This window comes from Cetorhinus maximus, chromosome 20 (assembly GCF_964194155.1).
Source record: "Cetorhinus maximus chromosome 20, sCetMax3.hap1.1, whole genome shotgun sequence".
In the NCBI taxonomy this organism is placed as follows: domain Eukaryota; kingdom Metazoa; phylum Chordata; class Chondrichthyes; order Lamniformes; family Cetorhinidae; genus Cetorhinus; species Cetorhinus maximus.
This window is the reverse complement of record NC_135898.1, coordinates 34542030-34564034: the sequence shown is the minus strand read 5'-3', so window position 1 is coordinate 34564034 and position 22005 is coordinate 34542030. Positions and strand designations below refer to the sequence as shown.

The 22005-nt window shown below is 39.8% G+C and overlaps 1 protein-coding gene across 8 annotated transcripts in view; it reads right to left on the bottom strand.

The window, feature by feature from the left end:
* Window positions 1-8994: 8994 nt before the first annotated feature.
* The window catches only part of jmjd1cb (jumonji domain containing 1Cb), a 308660-nt gene continuing 295649 nt past the window's right edge, over window positions 8995-22005 (bottom strand). For 7 of the 8 annotated variants that reach the window (XM_078565870.1, XM_078565871.1, XM_078565876.1 and 4 more), the window contains 4 exons: window positions 16985-17124; window positions 16277-16456; window positions 12887-13021; window positions 8995-9872 (listed from right to left, as the gene is read on the bottom strand). In XM_078565870.1, the coding sequence (XP_078421996.1) occupies window positions 9780-9872; window positions 12887-13021; window positions 16277-16456; window positions 16985-17124 (548 nt within the window). In that variant the 3' untranslated portion in view covers window positions 8995-9779. Of the gene's footprint in view, window positions 9873-12886; window positions 13022-15677; window positions 15863-16276; window positions 16457-16984; window positions 17125-22005 lie in introns of those variants that run through there. The other variant, XM_078565872.1, reaches the window with a different exon arrangement.

The window sequence follows — 22005 nt, the reverse complement described above, 5'->3', positions numbered from 1 at the left end:
CCCAGGACTTTAACAGAAGTGGGCTCTTGAGTTCCTTGAAACTTCCTGATAGGCTTGTGACCAATTCCATTTTACATTCTTCTTCAGCAGATTATTCGGTGGTGCTGCCTTGGTAGCCAAATTGGGAATGAATTTGCCGAGTAATTCACAAGTCCCAAAAATGAATGATACTCCTTAACATTCTTGGGCTGTGGTGCATTCACCACTGTCTCCGCCTTTCTAGGTGAGGTTGAGAGGCCAGGTTCATCAATCACATGCCCCAGCTACTCCGCTGAGGGCTTCAGGAACGAGCATTTGGATTTCTTACAGTGGATGCTGTATTTTTCCAGTGTACGCAGGACCCTGCCTAGGCTCTCTAAATGAGTTGGGAGATTTTTCCCAGTGATCAGCACCCTCATCTTGGAAGCAGATTATACCAGGGAGGACCTGCAGTATTTTGTCCATAGCCTGTTGGAATAAGGCTGGTGATGACATGATTCCAAATGGTAGCTGTTTGTATTGATTATAGACCTCTGTGCTGATGGTTGTATACTTCCTGGAAACTTCACTCAGCTGCATTTGCAAAAATGTCTGTGATAGGTCAAACTTTGTGAATAATTCACATCCACTCAGAGCAGCGAACAGGTCCTCAATTTTCGGTAGCAGGTACTGATGCACTTCCAGGAAAGGATTAATGGTGATTTTATAGTCACCACATATTCTGATAAACCTGTCATCCTTCACTGCTGGGACTATTGGAGCTGCCCACTCTGCACAATCAACTTTCTCAATTATCTGAAAGTTTTTAAGTCGTTCTAGTTCCTGCTCGATTTTCTGTCACATTGAGTAGGGAACTGAACATGGTTTGAAGAACCTTGGAGAAGCTTCGGCCTTCACAGCAAGTTTGGTTTAAACGTTTTTAATGGCTCCAAGACCTCCTTTGAAGACATCAGTATGCCTGTCTCACAAGGTTGCAACATGGGGTTACAATGCACTTTATTTATCTTATTCCAGTCCAGCCGAATTTCTTTCAGGCAGTTCCTGTCCATTAGTGATGCACGATCCCCTTTCACAATGATAAGTGGGAACTTTGCTATTTGATCTCCATATTTAGCTTGAGCAGACATTTTTCCAAGTGTATTCACAGGCTCAGTGTAGGTGCTAAGCTGAAGGAGGGTTTTCTCCAATGGGCATTTCTTGAAAATTTTCTCCCATGTCTTCTCTGAAGCAATAGAAACAGATGCTCCAGTGTCAACCTCCATTTCAACCATTTTACCATTCAAGGCAAAGCCAACTTTTAGTCCTTCATCTAGTTTCAGATCAGACTGATTGTGATACAATTGCTCTTCTGCATTGTCACTGTTAGCTTCACTTTCTGTCTCATCTGGACTCACATTACTTTTATATTTTGTTTCCAAGTACTGCGTCAGTTTAAACTGCCTGTTTATTTTCTAGCGCAGCTTCTCTGTGTGCTCCTCGTGATGCCCTTTTCTTGGCAATGCTGCTTTACTGTGATCATCCTTTGATCTACATGCACGCTGTATGTGTCCTTTTTTTCCCACAGTAGTGACAAATAACGGTTTTCCACTTTCAGGCTTCTGCATCATGCCCTATTCCATTACAGCGGTGACATGTTTGGAAGTGAGTATACCCTGACTTTACTATTTTAACTTGGCATTGTTAGAATGTGCTTTCAAATCTCTCAGCTTGTTTCTCTGTCATTTCTACGCTTTGCGCAATCTCGAACACTCTCTTCAGTGTCAACTCTTGCTCCGCTAACAATCTATGCTGAATTCTTTCATTTCTTAGTCCACAAACCAAGCAACCTCGCAACGCTTCTTCCAGGTAACCTTTAAAGTCACAATGTTCTGCTAATATTCTCAACTCAGCCAGGAACTGGGAAACTGACTGACTCTCTCTCATGCTGTTCTCTTTGGTGAAACTTGAATCTCTCGGCAATAATTGCTGGTCTGGGATCAAAGTGCTTTTTTCAAAACTTCCAGAAGCTCTTTAAAGCTTTTATCTATTGGCTTGTCAGGAGCACTGAGATTCCTCAGTAAAGTGAAATTTTTCATTCTGATGACTGTAAGAAACACTGAGGCCTGCTCTTCCTCATCAATCTCATTCACGATGAAAAATTGTTCCATTTGATCGACATAAACTACAAAGTCCATAGTAGCTGAAACAAAAGCCTCTAAAGCCCCTAATAACAATGGTCCCACCCTTGTCGCTATTTGAAGTGTTTTGACACTTCTTAACAATTAAGAATACACACACACAACTATCTGCTTCTGAACCCCAGCTTCCTGTGTAAAAAATGGAAGGTTCCTTTATTCCTTATTCTACACTAGAGGTCAATACATCCAGGACTTAGCACACCCTACTGGCAGGTTACTTATTTAACATTTCTTTTTAACTAAAATGTCCTTCTACAAAAAAATCAAACGTTTAGCACAAACATCACAGAACCCAATACACCTCCAGAGAATTTAAGGTATTCACTGAATAGTACAGATTCAACATCATCACCTCATCACCATATTACCCAAGTGGACAAGGGTTTATAGAAAGACATGTCCAGACAGTCAAAAGAGCCCTCACAAAATGATGAGAGACAAAAGAAGTCCCAAAACTTGCCTATTGCCACGCAAATCTACACCTCTCAAGACTGACATGAAATCGCCCGCAGAGTTAAGAAAGTATAAGACAGCTTTGCCAAGCAAGATAATCCTTTCAGGTGACCAGGAGGAAGTAAGATGGTAACTCACTGATGCACAGGTAGCAAGAGGTCAACACTTCAGCAACCATGACCAATCCCTTCCTGAGTGGTTGATAGGACAAACTGTACATGTACAGGATCCAAACATGAAAACCTGGAACCCAGGAAGAGTTGTTGGTGAAGCTGAGGCTCCAAGGCCATACATCATTGACACTGAAACTGGTAAACAAATGAGGAGGAACAGAGTCCATATTCGACCTACACCTGAGCTGGGAAAGCAGAAAAGATCATCATCAACAGCAGCAACATCACTAACCAGCGAGACAACATCAGCAAGGTCACCAGCAAGTGACACAACATCAGGAACATCACGCACACCTCCTACAACACCAGGAGCAACATGCACAACATCGCCTGTGCAACATGTTGGCTCAGCACTGAGAGAGATGAATAGCAAATCCACAAGATGGAGGCACAACATCCTATCATCTAAGCAATACCGTGAATAATAATAAGAAATCAAGTTATAACAGACCTAAATATGTTCAGCTTAATTATAAGAGTTGATTGTTAATCTTTAAAAAAGACTAGTTCCTAATTCTTTAGTTAGATATAATATTTGAAGGAAAAGTTAATAATTGGAACATTAATATTGATATAAAGACATTATATTTATTAAAGAAAGAGGTATGTTATATTGTTATATTATTTGTAAAGAGTTAGGAACTAATTGATATGTGAATGTACATTCTGGGTTCCACACTTATTGCTGCATTGCAATCAGGTGCTGAGCAACAATGTATCAGTCAACTAGCCACTTGGAACTTGAAGAAATACACTCGATGAAGCACCAGTCTATAAGTGTGATTATTTCAAACACTGGGAACCAGAAGACATAACAATAGTTACTCTGACACTGATAGGAGGACAGTTACGCTGACACTGATTGGGGTACAGTTTTAGAACTGCTGTGAGGTTTCTGAGGTCAGGTGGGTTTAGACTGTTAAAGGGGTTTGTAAATGAAATTGAAACTTAAATCTGATCACATTGTGGACAGGGTGTTAGCATAGATGTGTGAGGACAGGTATGGGGGAATCAAGGAAATAGTAGAGACTTTGAACAAGTATTATGTATATGTCTTCATAGTAGAAGACACGGGAAGCATCCCAAGTATAGCAGAAAATCAAAGGGCAAAAGGGAGGAACTTAAAACAATCACTATGAGTAGAAAAAAAGTACTGAAAAAACTAATGGGACTAAAGGCTGACAAGTCCCCTGGACCTGATGGTCTGCATTCTAGGGCCTTAAAAGAGGTGGCTGCAGAGATAATGGATTCAATAGTTGTAATCTTCCAAAATTCCCAGCAGATTGGAAAACCGCAAATATAACACCTTTATTCAAGAAAGGAGACAGTCAGAAAGCAGGGAACTATAGGCCAGTTAGCCTAACATATGTTATTGAGAAAATGCTGGAATCCATTATTAAGGAGGTAGTAGCACGACATTTAGAAAATCATAATATAATCAGACAGATTCAACATGGTTTGGTGAAAGGGAGATTGTGTTTGACAAATTTATTAGAGTTCTTTGAGGATGTAACAAGCAAGGTGGTTAAGGGGGAAACAATAGATGTGATGTATTTAGATTTCCAAAAGGCATTCGATAAGGTGCCCCATAAAAAGTTACTGCACAAGGTAACAGCTCATAGTATTGGAGGCAATATATTAGCATGCTAGAGGATTGGCTAACTAACAGGAAACAAAGAGACAGGATAAATGGGTCATTTTCAGTTTGGCAAACAGCAACTAGGGGGATGCCACAGGGATCAGTGCTGGGGACACAATTATTTACAATCTATATTAATGACTCAGATGAAGGGACCAAGTGCATTGTCAAATTTACTTATGATTTAAAGTTAGGAAATTAAGTTGTGAGGAGGTTACAAAGAGTCTGCAAAGGGATATACATAGGTTAAGTGAAATTAGCAAAAAATTGGCAAATGGGAGTCTAATGTGGGAAGATGTGATATTGTTCACTTTGGCAGAAAGAATAGAAAAGCTGTATATTATTTAAATGCAGTGAAACTGCAGAATGCTGCAGTACAGAAGGATCTGGGTGTCCTCGTACATGAATCACAAAAAATTAGCATGCAGGTACAGCAAGTAATTAGGAAGGAAAATGGAATATTGGCCTTTATTACAACAGGAATGGAGTATAAAAGTAGGGGAGTCTTGCTACAAGATTGTACAGGGCATTGGTGAGACCACACGTACAGTATTGCATACAGTTTTGGTCCCTTTATTTGCATTGGAAGCAGTTCAGAGAAGGTTCATTAGGTTGATTCCTGGGATGAAGGGGTTGTCTTATGCGGAAAGGTTGGAGTTTAGAAGAATGAGAGGTGATCTCATGCAAGATTCTGAGGGGGCTTGACAGGGTAGATGTGGAGAGGATGTTTCCCCTTGTGGGGGAGTCTAGATCTATGGAGAATAGTTTCAAAATAAGAGGTCTCCACTTAGGACAGAGATAACAAGGAATTTCTTCTCTCAGACAGTCATTAAACGTTGGAATTTTCTTACCCAGAGAGTAGTGAAGGCTGGGTCATTGAATACATTCAATGTTGAGTTAGATTCTTGATCTACAAGGGGGTCAAAGGTTATGGGGGCTGACCATAAGGTGGATTTAAAGCCACAATCAGATCAACCATGGTCTCATTGAATAGCAGAGCAGGCTCAAGGGGCCAAATAGCCTATTCCTGCTCCTATTTCTTTTCTTTGGGACCTATAACTTGCAGTTGATGGATTTCTGAACAATTTGGAGTTCATAAAGTGAAGAACTGTACGCGAGTTAATTAGCCCAACACTGCTCTGCAGGGACAGAGAGCAGGAGTGGGTCAGGAGTAGGCCTCTTATTCAGGAAATATGTCTGCAGTTGAGAAAAAGTATCGAGAAACTCTGACTGATGGTAGGGCTAAATCTTCTCTGACAGGATTAATATTGATGAGTCCAGAACTACAGAATTGTTACAGCTCAGGAGGCTATTCAGCTCATCATTTCTGTGCCTGCTGTCCGTAGGATCCATGCACCTAGTGCCATAGCCCCAGCTTCTCTCCGGAGCCCTGCTCAATCTTCCTTTTCAGGTAAAATCCAATTCCCTTGTGAATGCCTCGATTGAACCTGCCTCCACCACAATCACTGCATGAAAAGGTTTTTCCTCATGTCGTCATTGCTTCTTTTGCCAATAACCTTAAATCTATGCCCTATTCTCAATCTTTCCACCAATGGGCACAATTTTTCCCTATCTACTTTGTCCAGAACCCTCATGATTTTGAATACCTCTAACAAATCTCCTCTCAACCTTCTCTTCTCCAAGGAAAACAGTCCCAACTCCTCCAATCTATCCATGTAACTGGAAGTTCCTCATCCCTGGAACTATTCTCGTGAATCTTTTCTGCACTCCCTCCAATGCCTTCACATTTTTCCTAGCACGGTGCCCAGAACTGGATGCAATACTCCAGTTGAGGCTGAACAAGTGTTCTATTCAAGTTTGACATAACTTCCTTGCTTTTATGCTCCATGCCCCTATTAGGATGCTGTATACTTTATTAACCACTCTCTCCTGTCCTGCCACCTTCAATTGTTTGTGCACATATACACTCAGGTCCCTCTGTATCCCCTTTAGAATTGTACCCTTTATTTTATATTGCCTCTCAGTGTTCCACCTACCAAAATGAATTACTTCACAATCTGCATTAAATTTCACCTGCCACTGGTCCACCTATTCAGCCAACCTCTGCCCTTTTGAAGCTCTACACCATCTGCCTCACAGTTCACAATGCTCCCAAATTTTTGTATCATTGGCAAATTTTGAAATTGTGCTCTGTACAATAAGGTCATTTATATCAAGAAGAACAAGGGTTCCAACACTGGCCCCTGGGGATCACCACTACAAACTTTCCTCCACCCCGGGTAAAACATCCATTAACCATGACGGTTTTCTGTCACTCAGCCAATTCTGTATCCATGTTACTACTGTCCCTTTTATTCCATGAGCTATAACTTTGCTCACAAGTTGTGTGGCATTTTATCAAATGCCTTTTGGAAGTCCATGTACATTATATCAACAGTATTTCCCTCATCAACCCTCTCTGTCATGTCATCAGAAAGCTCCAAGAAGTTAGTTAAATACGATTTGCCCTTAACAAATTCATGCTGGCTTGCCTTAATTAACACTCGTTTGTCCAAGAAGCTATCAATTTTGTCCCAAATTATTTGATTTTGACTTTGGTTTTTAAAAAACTCCCCCACCCCCCCACTTGAGTAAAGTTGCAAAATTATTAATGGTCAAGTGAGGACCTTTTGGGACTAGAATGGCAGAGGAAGGAGCTGCTGAAGATCGTGATGAGGGATATAAAGAATAGAACATTACTGACCTCTGCTGGGGAAAAGGACGATTCGACAACTATTATGCTATACATGTCTCAATGAATGTATTGCCACTGCCTGAGTTTCCTCTGTATTTAAATGCAGATACACCTGTAGTCAAACCACACCAATTATGCAGCTTTTGAAATTTAGGCGTGAATATGACATGCTTGAATCTACCATCCATCCATCAAACCAACAGTCAGAATAAATCGCCACCCACGAAACTAGTCTCGTCTCCCCGCCACTGACTCTCAAATAACAGGATTCTCAGATTATGTTCTCTTGATGGTCTCTCAACAGGACAATCAGATTATCAGGCATCTTGGGAAGGTCCTTCTGTTAGTCTCCTAATTGCAATTCTCTGAATGTTTTTAAAAATTATTTACACTGAGATCTGCTCTGCGTTTCTTTCATTTTTCGTGGCAAAAAATCATAAAGGTGTGACTGATGAAGTTGAAATTTTCAATACATTGTGGCCTCCTTAAGCCTCAATATTTATACCGATTCTAGCCCATTTTAAGAGTGGCATACTCTGGTAATATTGGGAGGATATTTATTAACATTGTTCCCAAAAACTGTGTCCAATTTGACAATGTCCAGCTTACACTAAAGGCGGAACATCCTGGCCAGAGTTTACACAGAGAGTTCCCAGGCAGGGGATTAGTGGAACCATGGAGAAAAGGTGTAAATGGCACATGGCCATTCAATTGTCTGCTACTGGGGAAGTTGCTTGCTGTTGTTGTATCGATCTCCTACCCACATTGCAACAGATCAGAAGAATCCTGACAAAATCCAGCATCCACAGGGCTTAGGGTTGGGTCAAAATCCTGGAACCCCCTCTCTAACAGCACTGTGGGTGTGCCTACACCACATGGACTGCAGCGGTTCCAGGCATTTAGGGATGGGCAATAAATGCTGGCTTGCCAGTGACACTCATATCCCACAAATGAATATGTAAAAAAAAAATCCATGTTGACTCTACCTAATAGTCTAAATGCTGCTACCACATCCCTAATACTGCCCTGCTTTCTCTCATCTTCCTTTCTTGAATAGCAAGATTACATTTGCCATCTTTCCATTAATAATAGATGACAGGCACTTTGTCAAATTGGTTGAACTCACATAAGGCAACACACAGCACTGACCAAATGAAAAAAGGCAGCTTCACTGCTACATGTTTCACTAAGCCAAATGAAAACTCTGAACTCTCTGTCCACTGCTGTGACCTCTGAGGTGAAGCTGAAATTTGAGACTCATTTCTTTAGTACTCATGGTGTTACCGTCTTCTTGTGTATGACATATGATTGCAGGTAATGGTCTGTCATTCAGGATGTTGTTTCTCAAGTAGTCCGACACTGCAGCAAAATAGGTAAGCTGTAAAAGAAAATAAAGCTGAAATTATAGCTGACTGAAAACTCCCACAATACCATTTGTTTTTTAAAAACATTTGGATCCATCTTAAAGTTAGTTTGTCTCCTTTTCTCTCAAGTTTCTGTGTCCCAAGCAAAGGCCATCAGCCTATGAAAGTAAAATAGTAATTGCAATCTCAAAGCTAGACTTCATAAACAAAATTTAAACTGGCAACAAGAATGTGTGACCGTAAATTCTAATGTAATCCAAAATACAAAGGTGTACAACTATAAACACAGAAGAAATTTCTATAAGTATATATCATATACACACACATACATACATCTCTATAAAAATATGTTACATATAAAAGTCATAAAACTGCTTCGGATCTTTTCAGAATTCAGCAATTGTATAATAAACAAATTCTTAAAGAAATTAATTGCATGTGAAGTATTTAAAACCCAATGTGATTGAGAGTAGTTTCTAATATAAATTCACCAATAACAGACAAAACATGTAAATTCAGATATTTGATAAATCAATTTTATTGGAAAATGTAAAACCCCTTTCAATTTCAACGTACAAAGCATGTAACACTTGTACTTTAACAAACTGAAGCAAGCTATGTTTTAAAAAAATACATAATTGAATGTATATATTTATATGTATTTACATAGAATATCAACTTTCTTGGTAATAAGTCATTTTGCTTGCAAAAGTTCACCATAACAAATTTAACAAGACAACTGAATAAATTACAGCTTTGTAAATGTTTAAATTTTACAATGAATATTTAATGAAAAGCTGTTGTGTGTGGGATACGCATCCAGTCATTTTATTATAAGGAACTTCAGAATGTGTCGTTATTTGGCAGTACTTTAAGATATGACATGGATAGCTGTGCGATTCAGCAATTAAAAAAAAATAGGCATAGCTGGTAGTTGCATATGCCTTCTCACAGTAACTGTCTCAATGTAGTGAAAAATATCCATTTTAGCAAAGTAAAACTGTACAAATTCATGTTTACATTAGATCTATAATATGGCATAAAATTCTGTAACATTTTGTCCAAAAATAAATACATTTTCATTTTTAAAATGTACAAATATAATACATGGAACAGCACAGTGCTAGTTTCCTGCATATTATTAGAGGCTGTTTTTTACAATTACATTAATTTTGATGCATTGACCAATTGATTACAGTAGCCACAACATGGTTGTGACCACAGTTATGAATTTCCTTGGCACTGCTGATGTGTCTTTTTCAACAAATGATCATGTAAAGTCACAAAACAATGAAAACATTAAGCATCCTGTTGTGTATTTGACAGCTTTTCTTCATGCATTCTCAGAATTCCCACGGCATCTTTAACCGAATGGTAAATAATATTTTTTATCTGTAAAGAAATTCAAACATTATAGAATTGATTCTAGTAAACAAAGTCAGTGGTAACTAATAGTCATAATTTTTAAAAAGGCAGACTGTTAGTGGAAATTTGGGCCTTTACAAAATTTGGATATATTAATTAGGCCCATTTTAAATCTAAGGTATGACCTATAACAAAATGTTGCACGTTATTGTATGAAGTATCATGGGATGTGGGCATCGCTGGCTAGGCCGGCATTTACTGCCCATCCCCAATTGCCCTTGAGAAGGCGGTGGTGAGCTGCCTTCTATATCACTATTGAAAAAAAAAGGGGGAAAACATTTGTCAGGGTGTGTTCAAATTTATGTTTTCTACAGTGAATATCTTTGTATTTTACAATAACTACTATACCAATAAAGCTACATTGGATATTGGAGTACGTTTGCTTCATTATTGTAATATTAGTGCGCATTTTAGCACAGTATATAAAGAGAAGATTAAACAATTATATGGCTCACAGTGATAGTGCGCCAGCAGTTTAAGGTTTAAATGTCTGAAACATGAGGTAAAACACACTATATATCATGGTTCTGATGAAAGCTGTTATACAAACATGAGCATTGCAGTCTGCAGGGGTGAATGCGCTGGGTGGTGGATGTCATCCAAACTTAATGCTATTCTACAACTGACAATATTATTCCAGTCTCTCCAACAATAGAATCCCTACACACTGTTCTTTTACATACCCTGAACAAAAGCCAATAAAAACTACTCAGTGGAGTTGTGGAAAGCAGGTAGGTCAATTTGTTTACCTGAAAATAGGAAATGTTGATGTTGCATTTTTATTACCAGCAGGTGGCAATGTTGCAATATGAGCCAGCATGTGGCTCTACTCCTGACATTTAAATGGAGCTAAAAGTTATTGTTAACATTTAGCCTTGGTACTAATGAGAAATATTCCTGTTGCAAATCAAGAGCTAGATAATATTTCCAACTGGATAAGACAGAAGGCAGGTAAAATTCAACACAGGTAAATACAAAGTCTTAAACACAAAGGGAAAAAATAATGAGACACGCAAAGAGAGTTATATTTTGTCTTTATGGACCTCAGGACATCCCAAAATGTTACTTTAGTGAAGTACTTTTAAAATAGTCACTTTTGTAACCTAGGAAACAGGACAGCCAATTTACACACAAGGTCCCACAAACAGCCATGTGAAAATGACCAGATAATCTGTTTGCGTGATGTTGTTTGAGGGGTAAATATTGGCCAGGACACTGACGTAATAATGAATGATGTTGAATGACTGTGGGGAGAAGCTGAAAGGCAAACTGGAAGAGATGTGCAGAGCAGCAATGTGAACACACAGTGCTGGGTTGTACTGTCAAAACAGCAGGGTACATGTGGCAGGGCATCCTGCCGAAAGTGCATGCGTAATGAGACACGGGAAAGATCCACAATGTGGAGGCTCAGCAAAGAAGAACCAAAGGATTAACCTCAAAGGAGGAAAGAAAATTGAGAAAAAAAACCTAGACTTTTCGGCTCTGAAAGGAGAAATGAAAGGGAACTGTAGAGAGGGTGGCCCTCACAACCATAAGATGGTCAACTGGAATTCTATAAATAAGTAATCCTGTGCACTATCTCAGGTTAAATGTTAACTGCAAGACAAGAGGACACCGGTACATCTAATAATGAGAACACCAAGCACCTTGGATCTTTGTAGTGGCTCAGTGCACAGCACTGAATGTTCCATTTGTGTTTTCATTTGAAGAGAAGAGAAATCCTTTTCAAGATCTCAAGCAGCAAGAATTATTTAAAACAGTTTCTTTTAAATGATCCCACCTTTCTTCTTGTACGATCAGTATTTGGAATGGGACTGTGCAAATGGACTCATTTAAATGCAGGGTGGGGGCATGTGTTGATTCAGGATACTTCAGATGTAACTTAAGACAGCAGTATTATCCACAAGGATCCAGTTTGTGTGTGTGTGGACACGAGAGCGAAGATTTGGGGGGGGGGGGGGGGAGAGCGCAAGGGAGGCAGAAGCAGAAGGGGTGAGAGGGGGATGGGGATATGGAGCAGGGCAGAAGGAATGGAAGTTGGAAGCAGGGTAGCAGGGAGAGGGAGTGGTGCAAGCGGCTGGGGGAGGAGCAGTGCGAGGAACAGGAATGTGAGAGGTGGGGGAAGAAGCAGCTCAAGGAGCAGCTGAGGGAGTGGCACGAGGAAAGGGGGAGGGAGCGGCACGAGGAGATGGGGAGAGAGCAGATGGAGCAGCTCAAGTGGCAGAGTGGTCAGTAGCTAGGGGACACAGATTTAAGGTAATTGGTAAAGAATCAGAGGCAATATGCAAAAACCATTTTTATTTAAGAGTTGTTCTGATCTGGAATGTACTGCCTGAAGGGTAGTGGAAGCAGATCCAATAGTAACTTTTAAAAGAGAAATGGACAAACATTTGATGGGAAAAATCTTACGGGGTTATGCTGAAAGAGCAGGGGAGTGTGGGATTAAATGGATAACTCTACCAAAGAACCAGCAAATAATATGAAACAGCACAGAAGGAGGCTAAGCTGTGAAGTGCATTTACTTGTACTGTGTGTAAGCTGTTTTCTCTTAAAATTAGGGTGTGTGGCTAGAACAGTATTGCTATAGCCATACCTGTGGCTAGTCAGTGAATCCTACTGTTGCAAACCCAACACCTGCAAATGAAGTAATGTGTCTGAAAGCAAATAAAAAATATCAATGTGCAATTCAAATTATGTATTTTTTTGGGAGGCAGGGTGGTGAAGGATGAGGGTGAGGGAACAGAACCACTTTACTCTTCCATGTCCCAGATATCAGATGCCAAGATCCAGCTTGGTCCAGCCATTAGGCCACTGCTTAATGTAGCTGAAGTACAAAAAGTAGAGGTTGTTAAATGTGTGAAAGTGTAAACTAAGAATCTAATAAGTAATGCAACAATTTAACATTCATTGATCTCAAGTTGGATTTACTTTACATTTTTGGAACCAACATGCCAACTGATAGGAATCAGGAAAGTCAATACCTGGAGTTTATCCTCATAGTTTATCTCGTGTTTTGACTGGTGTCTTAGTTCCTGTGTTAGATGGAAGGACTGCACTGTGTGCTCTGGTGACACAAAGTCTTCAGAGACCTGAATGCAACTGTAAATACTCTGCATCTGAAAAACATAAAACAAAAGTGTTCCATGAATCTGCCATACACAATAACTAAGTTACATACAAGTGTGACTTGGCAACACTACCTTTTTTAATAAAAACATGATTAATGCAATGGTACTGGTTTTTAAGGGTAAGTCACATGTGAGGAATACAGAATATTGATCATGGCCCCATTTTGGAAACAGTCGACTGACATTAAAGTACTAAGCAGAGATGCATTACTCATAGTCTGAGTGAAAGTTTGCCTGTTTTCATGGTATGTGAGCATTGCTGGCTAAGTCAGAATTTGTTGCTCATCCCTAATTGCCCTTGAGAAGGTGGTGATAAGCTACCTTCTTGAACCACTGCAGTCCATGTATCGTGGGTACATCCACAGTGCTGTTAGGTATGAGTTCAAGGATTTTGACCCAGCGGCTGTGAAGCAATGGTATATAGTTCCAACCCAGGATGAAGAAGCCGGAGGGTTACTAATGAAATTTACTGTGCTGTGAGTTCTATCCTCAAAATGTGACGACACCCAGAAACTAAGATACGATCCTGCATCTTCTCACACCTGCAGCAAGGCATGGAGTCGGAGGGGAAGATCCATTAGGAGGAAAAGACCTGTTCGGAGGACTCCGCCTAAACCATGCTGGGGCCAGTGTCCTAGTGAATCGAATAACTAGGGCAGTACAGTAGATAGGACTTTAAACTAATGGAGTGGGGAATACAAAAGTAGGGAGCTTATGCTTCAGTTGTACAGGGCCCTAGTGAGACCACATTTGGAGTACTGTGTACAGTATTGGTCACTTTATTTAAGAAAGGATGTAACTGCATTGGAAGCAGTTCAGAGAAGGTTTACCAAACAATACCTGTAATGGGCAGATTGTCTTATGAGGAAAGGTTAGACAGACTAGGCTTCTATCCGCTGGAGTTTACAAATGTAAGTGGTGACTTAATTGAAACATATAAGATCCTGAGGGGTCTTGAGAGGGTGGATGTGGAGAGGATGTTTCCTCTTGTGGAAAAATCTAGGACGAGGGGTCACTGTTTAAAAATAAGGGGTCGCCCATTTAAAACAGAGCTTAAGCAAAATTTTTTCGCTCAGAGGGTCGTGAATCTTTGGAACTCTCTTCCTGAGAAGGTGGTGGAAGCAGAGTCTTTGAATATTTTTAAGGTAGAGGTGGATAGATTCTTGATAAGCAAGGGGGTGATAGGTTATCAGGGTAGGTGGGATGCAGATTTGATGTTACTATCAGATCAGCCATGATCTTATTAAATGGCAGAGCAGGCATGAGGGGCTGAATGGCCTACTCCTGCTCCTGGTTCGTATGTTTGATAGGAGAATTCGGGAAAGGGTAAATTCAAAAGCAGTAGCAAGAACTGTCAAAAATGTAAAGCAGGGTTGTGATGTGGGTAAAAATTAAGAGTGGATAAGGATGAGTAACAAAAGTAATAGGCATTAGAGACTAAGATGACAACATGAAAGATAGAAAAAAGTTAAAGCTAAAGTCTCTATCGGGTGAACCATTCACAACAAAATACATGAATTAATAGCACAGACAGAAATAAATTGGTTTAATCCAACAGATATTACGGAGACTAAATATTCCAGAGGCTTGACTTTTAGAGAGGATAGGTAGAGACAGCACGGATAAATGAAGGGGGAATCACGCTTTTCAGATCTGTTAGGAGTCTTTTGAGGTCTTAACTCACAGAATAAGAGGGAGCTGGTGGATGTATTGTATTTGGGTTTTCAATGAGCATTCGGATAAGGTTCCACACAAAGTTAGGGTTTGTAGGATTGGGGGAATATATTAACATGAATTGAGGATTGGTTAACAGGGGGAGGAGATTAGGAATAAACAGCAAGTCATTTCTGGGTTGGCATATTGTATCGAATGGGGTATTGAATGGATCAGTGCTTGGACCTCAGCCATTATAATCTATATTAATGACTCAGGTGAGGATGGTGAGTGTAATGTACTCAAGTTTGCTGAAAATACAAAGTTATGAAGGAAAATAAGCTGTGATAAAGACGCATGGTTACAGAGGGTTACTGACAGGTTCAGAGAGTGGACATGTCAGATGGAATGTAGAGAAGTTATCCACTTTGGTAGGAAAAATTCAAACGCAAAATATAACATAAGAAATAGGAGTAGACTGATCTGATTGTGGTTTTAATTTCCAGCCTCCCCCATAACCTTTAACTCCCTTGTATATCAAAAATCTGCCTAACTTAACTTTGAACATATTCAATGACCTAGCCTCGACTGCTCTCTGGAGTAGAGAATTCCAAAGACTAATGACCCTCAGAGAAGAAATTCCTCCTCATCACCATCTTAAATGGGTGAACCTGTATTTTGAAACAGTGTCCCCTGGTTCTAGATTCCACCATTAGGGAATCCATCTTGTCAAGCCCCATCAGAATCTTTTGTTTCATTAAGATCACCTCCCATTCTTCTAAACTCAAATGAATATAGACCCAACCTGCTCAACCTTTCTTCATAAGACAACTCCTTCATCCCAGGAATCAATATAGGATTTTTTAGAATACTTTGAAATGGTTAGAGACTGTAAACGTTGGTATTCAGAGGAGCCTGGTTACCCTTGTACACAAATCACAATGTTAACATGTAGATAGAGCACACAAATAGAAAGCAAATGTTGTTTTACCTTTCATTACAAAGAGATTGGAATACAACAATCAAGAAGTCTTACTGCAATTGTAGAGGGCTTAGGTATGACCACACCTGGAGTACTGTGTACAGTTTTGATACCGTTACCTAAGAAAGGATACACTTGTCTTGGAAGTGCAATGAAGGTTCACTAGGCTAATTCCTTGGCATGTGGATATTGTCCTATGAAGAGAGATAGGCCTATATTTGCTAGAGTTTAAAAGGAGAAGAAGTGATCTCATTGAAACAAATAAAATTGTTAAGGGGCTTGAAAGGGTAGATGCTGGACGGATGTTTCCCCTGAGCTGGAAAGGGGTCACAGTCTCAGAATAAGGACTGAAATGAGGAAAAAGTTCTTCATTCAAATGGTTGTGATTCTTTGGAATTCTCTATCCCAGAGAGCTGTGATGTTCAATTACTCAAGACAAGAGAATGATAGGTTTTTGGAAACTAAGGGAATGAAATTACAAGGGGATAGTGTAGGAGGTTGGAGTTGAAGTAGAAGATCAGATCTTAGTGAATAGCTCAAAGAACCAAATGGCCTGCTCCTATTCCTTATTTTCTGAAATGTATTGGCAGAGACTGCCCTTGAATTACCTGACGCAGTGCCCCTGCTGGTATTAAGACTGCATCACCCAGGAACTGGAAGATGGACCAGCTGCGTATTCCACATTCTTCATAGAGCTTCCGGCGCAGTTTCTTGTTCAGGTAACAAGTCTGATCACGGATTGGATCATGTTCAAGTGATTCCTGATCCTGATCCTGCTCCTCATTAGCCTTTTTGATAGGAGTACAACAGATTATTGAATTTTCTATCATCCCTGCATTGTACTCAGATTGTCAAACACATCTCTAATGTGTAAAATAAAGGGTTCTGGCCCTAGGCCAGCCCTGATTTCATAAGAAGCTATTTTTACTTTGACACAGTTTTGTTAACACAGAAGTAAAATTAATACAACTTCTCCCAGGGAATATAAACTTGAATATGGGCAGGTTATAAGGCGGCATGTTGTTTTAATAACATTTCTTTTACAATGAAAGGCTTGAAAAATGTCGAACAATGCAATTTCAATTAGAAGAGTTAATTCTTAAATATCTTGAGGAGGTGATTTTACTTAGCGGTCCATTATTTCAATACAAATAGAAAAGGAACCAATCCAAATTTCTTTAGTCTACAAAACCATAAAACCTAACTTATTTCCAAAACCATCTAACAGGGCCAACATTTTGGTTATGTACTACAACATTGCAGATAATTGCACTTTCGCTGAAGTCTTGTGCAGTGTAAATATATAAATTGCTCACCTTTTGTAGAAACGCCCGTATTTTGTTTGTATCTTTGGCTGAAAAAATGTGCCACAAAGCACCTGGCGTCTCATCACCATCCTTCAATCTTTTTTTTGTGGTTTCATCAACTTCATCTTCGTCAATTTTTGTCAAGATAGCTGGAAAAACAAATTGGTCGATTTTGCAAATGGTCCATTGCTCAAACTTGGCTGTTTTATGTTGCGCATATGGTATTGGAAATAACCTTTACAAACTTGCAATAGAACAGATGATTAAAAATGGTTCCAATGATCTATACAAGATACTTTACCTAGCCCATGCAGAGTTCCTCCCGTTCTTCAATCTAAACGGGTTTCTATATAGTTAGGTGTGTATATATATATATATATTATATATGTTCCCAAGTCAACAAATTCCACTGAGGATGTGGGAAAACATTCTTTCAGAGACAAAGCTTCTTAGAGAACAAGTATGCAATTTCAAACAGTGATATAAAATTCTCTGACCTTAGGGTTAATTTGATTTCATTAGTGAGTTTTCCCTACAAACAGCTGCTGGAATAGCATGCTATTAAAGGAAATGGTAGGCAGGGAGTGCTTTCAGTACTAACTTTTTTTTACTACCTACAAAATATTAAAATGTGAGCTACAAGTTCCTATCTTGAGGGAGATGTCAATGCTTTTTACTATTTAAGCTCTCCTCTGAAGCCTGCCATTTTGCTTTTCTCTTGCACCACAAAATTACTCTAATAAGTGTTTCAGAGTTGGCTACATTCGCCACCAACACCATGAATGCATAGTTGTAAACATCTTTAGAGGGGACAATATGCAGCAGGTCATCATAATCTGGAATTGCAAAATATTACAGCACTAAAGGGAAGCAGTCCCTTTATAATATTTACAATTGTGGCTTCCCTTTAGTTTCTGAATCGCCCACTCCGAAGCTTTTTCCCCTTAATCCAGGTCTGTCACCACGAACAAGCTGTGGAACTGTAGCAGTCACCGGGTGGATCGGAAACCTCCCTTCTCTCCCCGCCAGGAACTGTGGGTGGCCATGCCCTGACTACTTGCCCGTCACAGGGCTCAGAAACTGGGTGAATGGCTTCAGGATCCAAATAAGGTTCAACCAGCACTGTCTCTCCTTTAAATGACATCACTGGTTTCTGCTCATGCGCAGACAAGTGCACATGCACAGACAGCTATTGGTGACAATCTTGCATTGGCAGGAGAGTTAGGAATTGGCTTGTATTCCAATTTAGAAGCAGTTTACAGGACTGTTGTGTATTTGGCTCAAGGGGCAAGGATCTATGACTGGTAATGTTCCACCGGTCTTAGAAGTTCAGACTCCTAAACCATCTTTTTCCCGTTCAATAATCAGCCATTAGGTTGCCAAAATGCCAGAAAATAACTTGATGGAATAGTGATAACTGGACTAATGTGGAATAAAGCTTGGAAGACCTCACACTGATCATTCCTTCTTTTAAGTAACCATTCACTGTGTGCCAAGTCACACAATAAGTGAGATCTTTAATCTAATTCAATATCCAAGGTAGTGATCACTGATGGACAATACCTCTGATTCTAAAATAATTAGGACAGTCATGCCCAACTTAACTCATGCAAAATGTTAAAGTTCAAGTGAAGGCAGGAAGTGGGCCACAGGATCAGAGACTATTTCTTTGACACCTACGTTCTAGAGTTTAGTAACCCACTGATTTAACATTCTATTGATGCTGCCATCAATTATCTTGTTGATGCAAGGGACCATTTTGGCATTGTCTCTCTTGCTCTCTCTCTGCTTGCCATTCCCCCACTCCACACAACCTGACTTCCCCAATGACTTCTTTCCTTAGTTTGGAAGAAATGGTCTATGTCTGTTCTGACAATGCATGCTCATCCTAGTTATAAGATAAAGTTTGCCACAAGAGGAAGATTATTTGGACACACTGCAAAACTAGTCATTGCTTCTAATGTCCCTTCTTGATCCACAATTCATAGACAAAGAAATTGCATTTTTATAATGCCTTTATTGTGCCCTAAGACATCCCAAAGTACTTCATAGCCAATGAATTACTTTTGAAATGCTGTCAGTGTTAAACACAAAGCTGATTTGTTCTAGGACCAGCTTGGAAAATAACACAGAATTTAAGTATATCATGTAGCCCTTCCCATATCAGAGTATTGGATCTGACCATGAGTGACTGGAAAACCACTGTGCAGATGGGTTAAATTTTAAAACAAGAATTGATATAAATCAAAAGATCTTTCAGAAGAATGAAATACTGCTAATTCTTAACTACCAGTACAAGCCCAAGACAAATGCAATACTGACAGAGAAAGGTGTCTTAGTTGTACGAAGAGCACAAAGTCACAACTGTTACAATGCGAGGAAAATAGTGAGATCTAAGGGATTTTCTAATCATGGATTATGAATGGGCAGAATATCTATCTTAACAAGGCATGCAATGGATGGGAAATCATGTGCTGGGATAATACAGCATGATCTTAAAGGGGGAATCAATTGAAGTGGAGGGAATTAGTTATCAAACCTGAATCAAATGAACCTATGAGCTGGCTCAACTGCACTGCAAAGTTGTGATCGAGAACAGCTCCCCACATCACTTGAATTATTTGAAACCAGAGTTGGGGCTGTGCTCTCCATCACATTGGGCAAAATCCCCCCCCCCTCGCCCCACCCTACTGGGGGGGGGGGGGGGAGAGAGAGAGAGAGAGAGAGAGAGAGAGAGAGAGAGAGAGAGAGAGAGAGAGGGGATTGCGTGGGTGGGCGGCTCTCTGATCGGCGTCCCCAATTGGGGGCGGAGGGGCACCATCATTTTTAGTGGGCAGGCCAATTAAGGCCCGCCCAGCATGACATCCGCAGGGAAGCCCGATGCACTTCCTGTGCGGGTTCCTAAAATTGGAAGTGCGCTCCTTTGTGCGGATCTGATCTCCCTGAGGTTAAGTGCTGCCTCAGGGAGATCGGTTCCCAAAGTAAAAGTTACTGCAGTGAAAATTTCATTCACCATCCATATCCCCTCATGTGACAATGTCACATGAGTTGGCACATGGACATAACGTTAATTAAAAGTGTCTGTTAATTTTTTGATTCTGCAATGAAACCTCATCCCGCTCATGGATCCCACTTTTGAATGGCCTCAATAGGCCGTTGACAGGTCGGCAGGCACACAGCCGACTCAGCTGCGCCCCCACCGACCTGAAAATGGAAATGATGTGGGGTGACATCGGGAGTTCCACCCAATGACATTACGTGTCATTTTACACATCGGCGAGCGGGCCCCGCCCTCGCTCACCGACGGGAAATTTCTTACCATTATATTATGCTATAACAGGGCTCATGGGTACCAATTAGATGAAATGGGAAAAGAAAAGGAGTCTTTATTCTGTGCATCTGCATTCAAAGCTGTAATATATATGCAAATTTCTTTATGGTCCTCTATTTCCTGGAAATCAAAACAATTAGCAATTTTAAATGTGAAGTTTTTCTTCAATAGTCCATATCAAATAGACCATAATTACAATTTTTAAAAATGTAAATAGGTAACCCATCACAACTCAATCTAATAAAAAAGTCAAAGAAAGAAATATTTATTCTTTTGATTATGGGAGCCAAGGTTCCATGTTTATGTACATTACACAGCGGCTACATCTCAAAATCATAACACTTAATTTATTATGAAGGGCTTTGAATCTCCTGAGGTCAAGTGAAAGTTTGTTCTTTCTTTAGTCAGCAACATCTAAAATCTGATTTAATGGTTTTTCAGTTAACGTTAAGAAGCAGCAGTCAATGTAATGTGATCATAACTCTCAATGAATGGGCAATATCATCTGACAGTCTGGGCCACAGATGTCATCAATGGTGTTCCTTAGTTAGCTCTTTAAAAGGCATGTTTAAGAAAGGAAGGTGGAATCATGATGTACACAAATTGGCTGTCACATTCCATATATTACAACAGGGACAGGAGTTCAAAAAATAGTTTATTGGCTGTAAGGCACTGCGGGACATTCCAATGTCTTAAATGGCACTATATGAAGTATTTTCCTTAATCTAAACAACGCAGTAATTGATGACAATAGTGTTACACTTAAACCTCCAATCCTTTAAAAAGTGTTTCTAGCTTTGTGGTTGCTGCCTCCCCTGTGTCATAATGACAAGATGGGACTTACAGAAGGGAATCACACAAGTGTGAACCTTATCCTAAAGCTCTGCAGCACAGAATGTTGAAACATTAATTTATCTACTTATGTCTGTGGACACTTTCCATTAACTTTTTCCAAGACATCTTCCTTGGTCCATATTTATAATGGAGACCGACAATGTAAACTTGTGATGCTGTCCTTGCTCTTACTAATATATATAGGTGGTGGCAGGAGTTCACAATGTCAGTGTGACAAGTTTACATCAGGAGTTTTCATTATAAATTCCTATTTCTATGTTTAGAACTGAGATATAAAAAGGTCAGAACGTGTGACTTAAAAACATGAACTTAATCACATCTGCACATAAATCTGCACATAATGGTCAATTTTGGCTTCTCACCCTGCTTCATCTACGGATAATGTTTGGCTGTGATTTCCATAGTACAGTACTACAGGAGATTAAATAATTGTTCACAATCATTTGCACAATTTTTAAATGAAACTTAAAACCATGGTCTACTGCTACATATGAATGTACTGATGATTTTCTTCATCTGTTAAGTTGCCAATAAAGAAGAAATGGAAACCGCCAAAGGCACCATTTGCTTGGTGCTGAATTTGATTATTGAAGTAAACCTCTTGACAGGAAATCAATATCACCAGATGGATTCTCCCTCCATGTTCCACAACTTTACCCTGGTCTATCTGAAGCTCTCTAATCTGTGCTGGGCTAATCGCAGATGGGATAGGGGTAGGAGTGCTAAAAAAAGAAAACAAAGGGGGGGTAATTATCATACTGGGCAGACTTGTAACGTGGCATATAGGCCACCTCTTATACACCAGTCTGATAATCCTGTCCAATGGTGTCAATGGGAAGGAAAA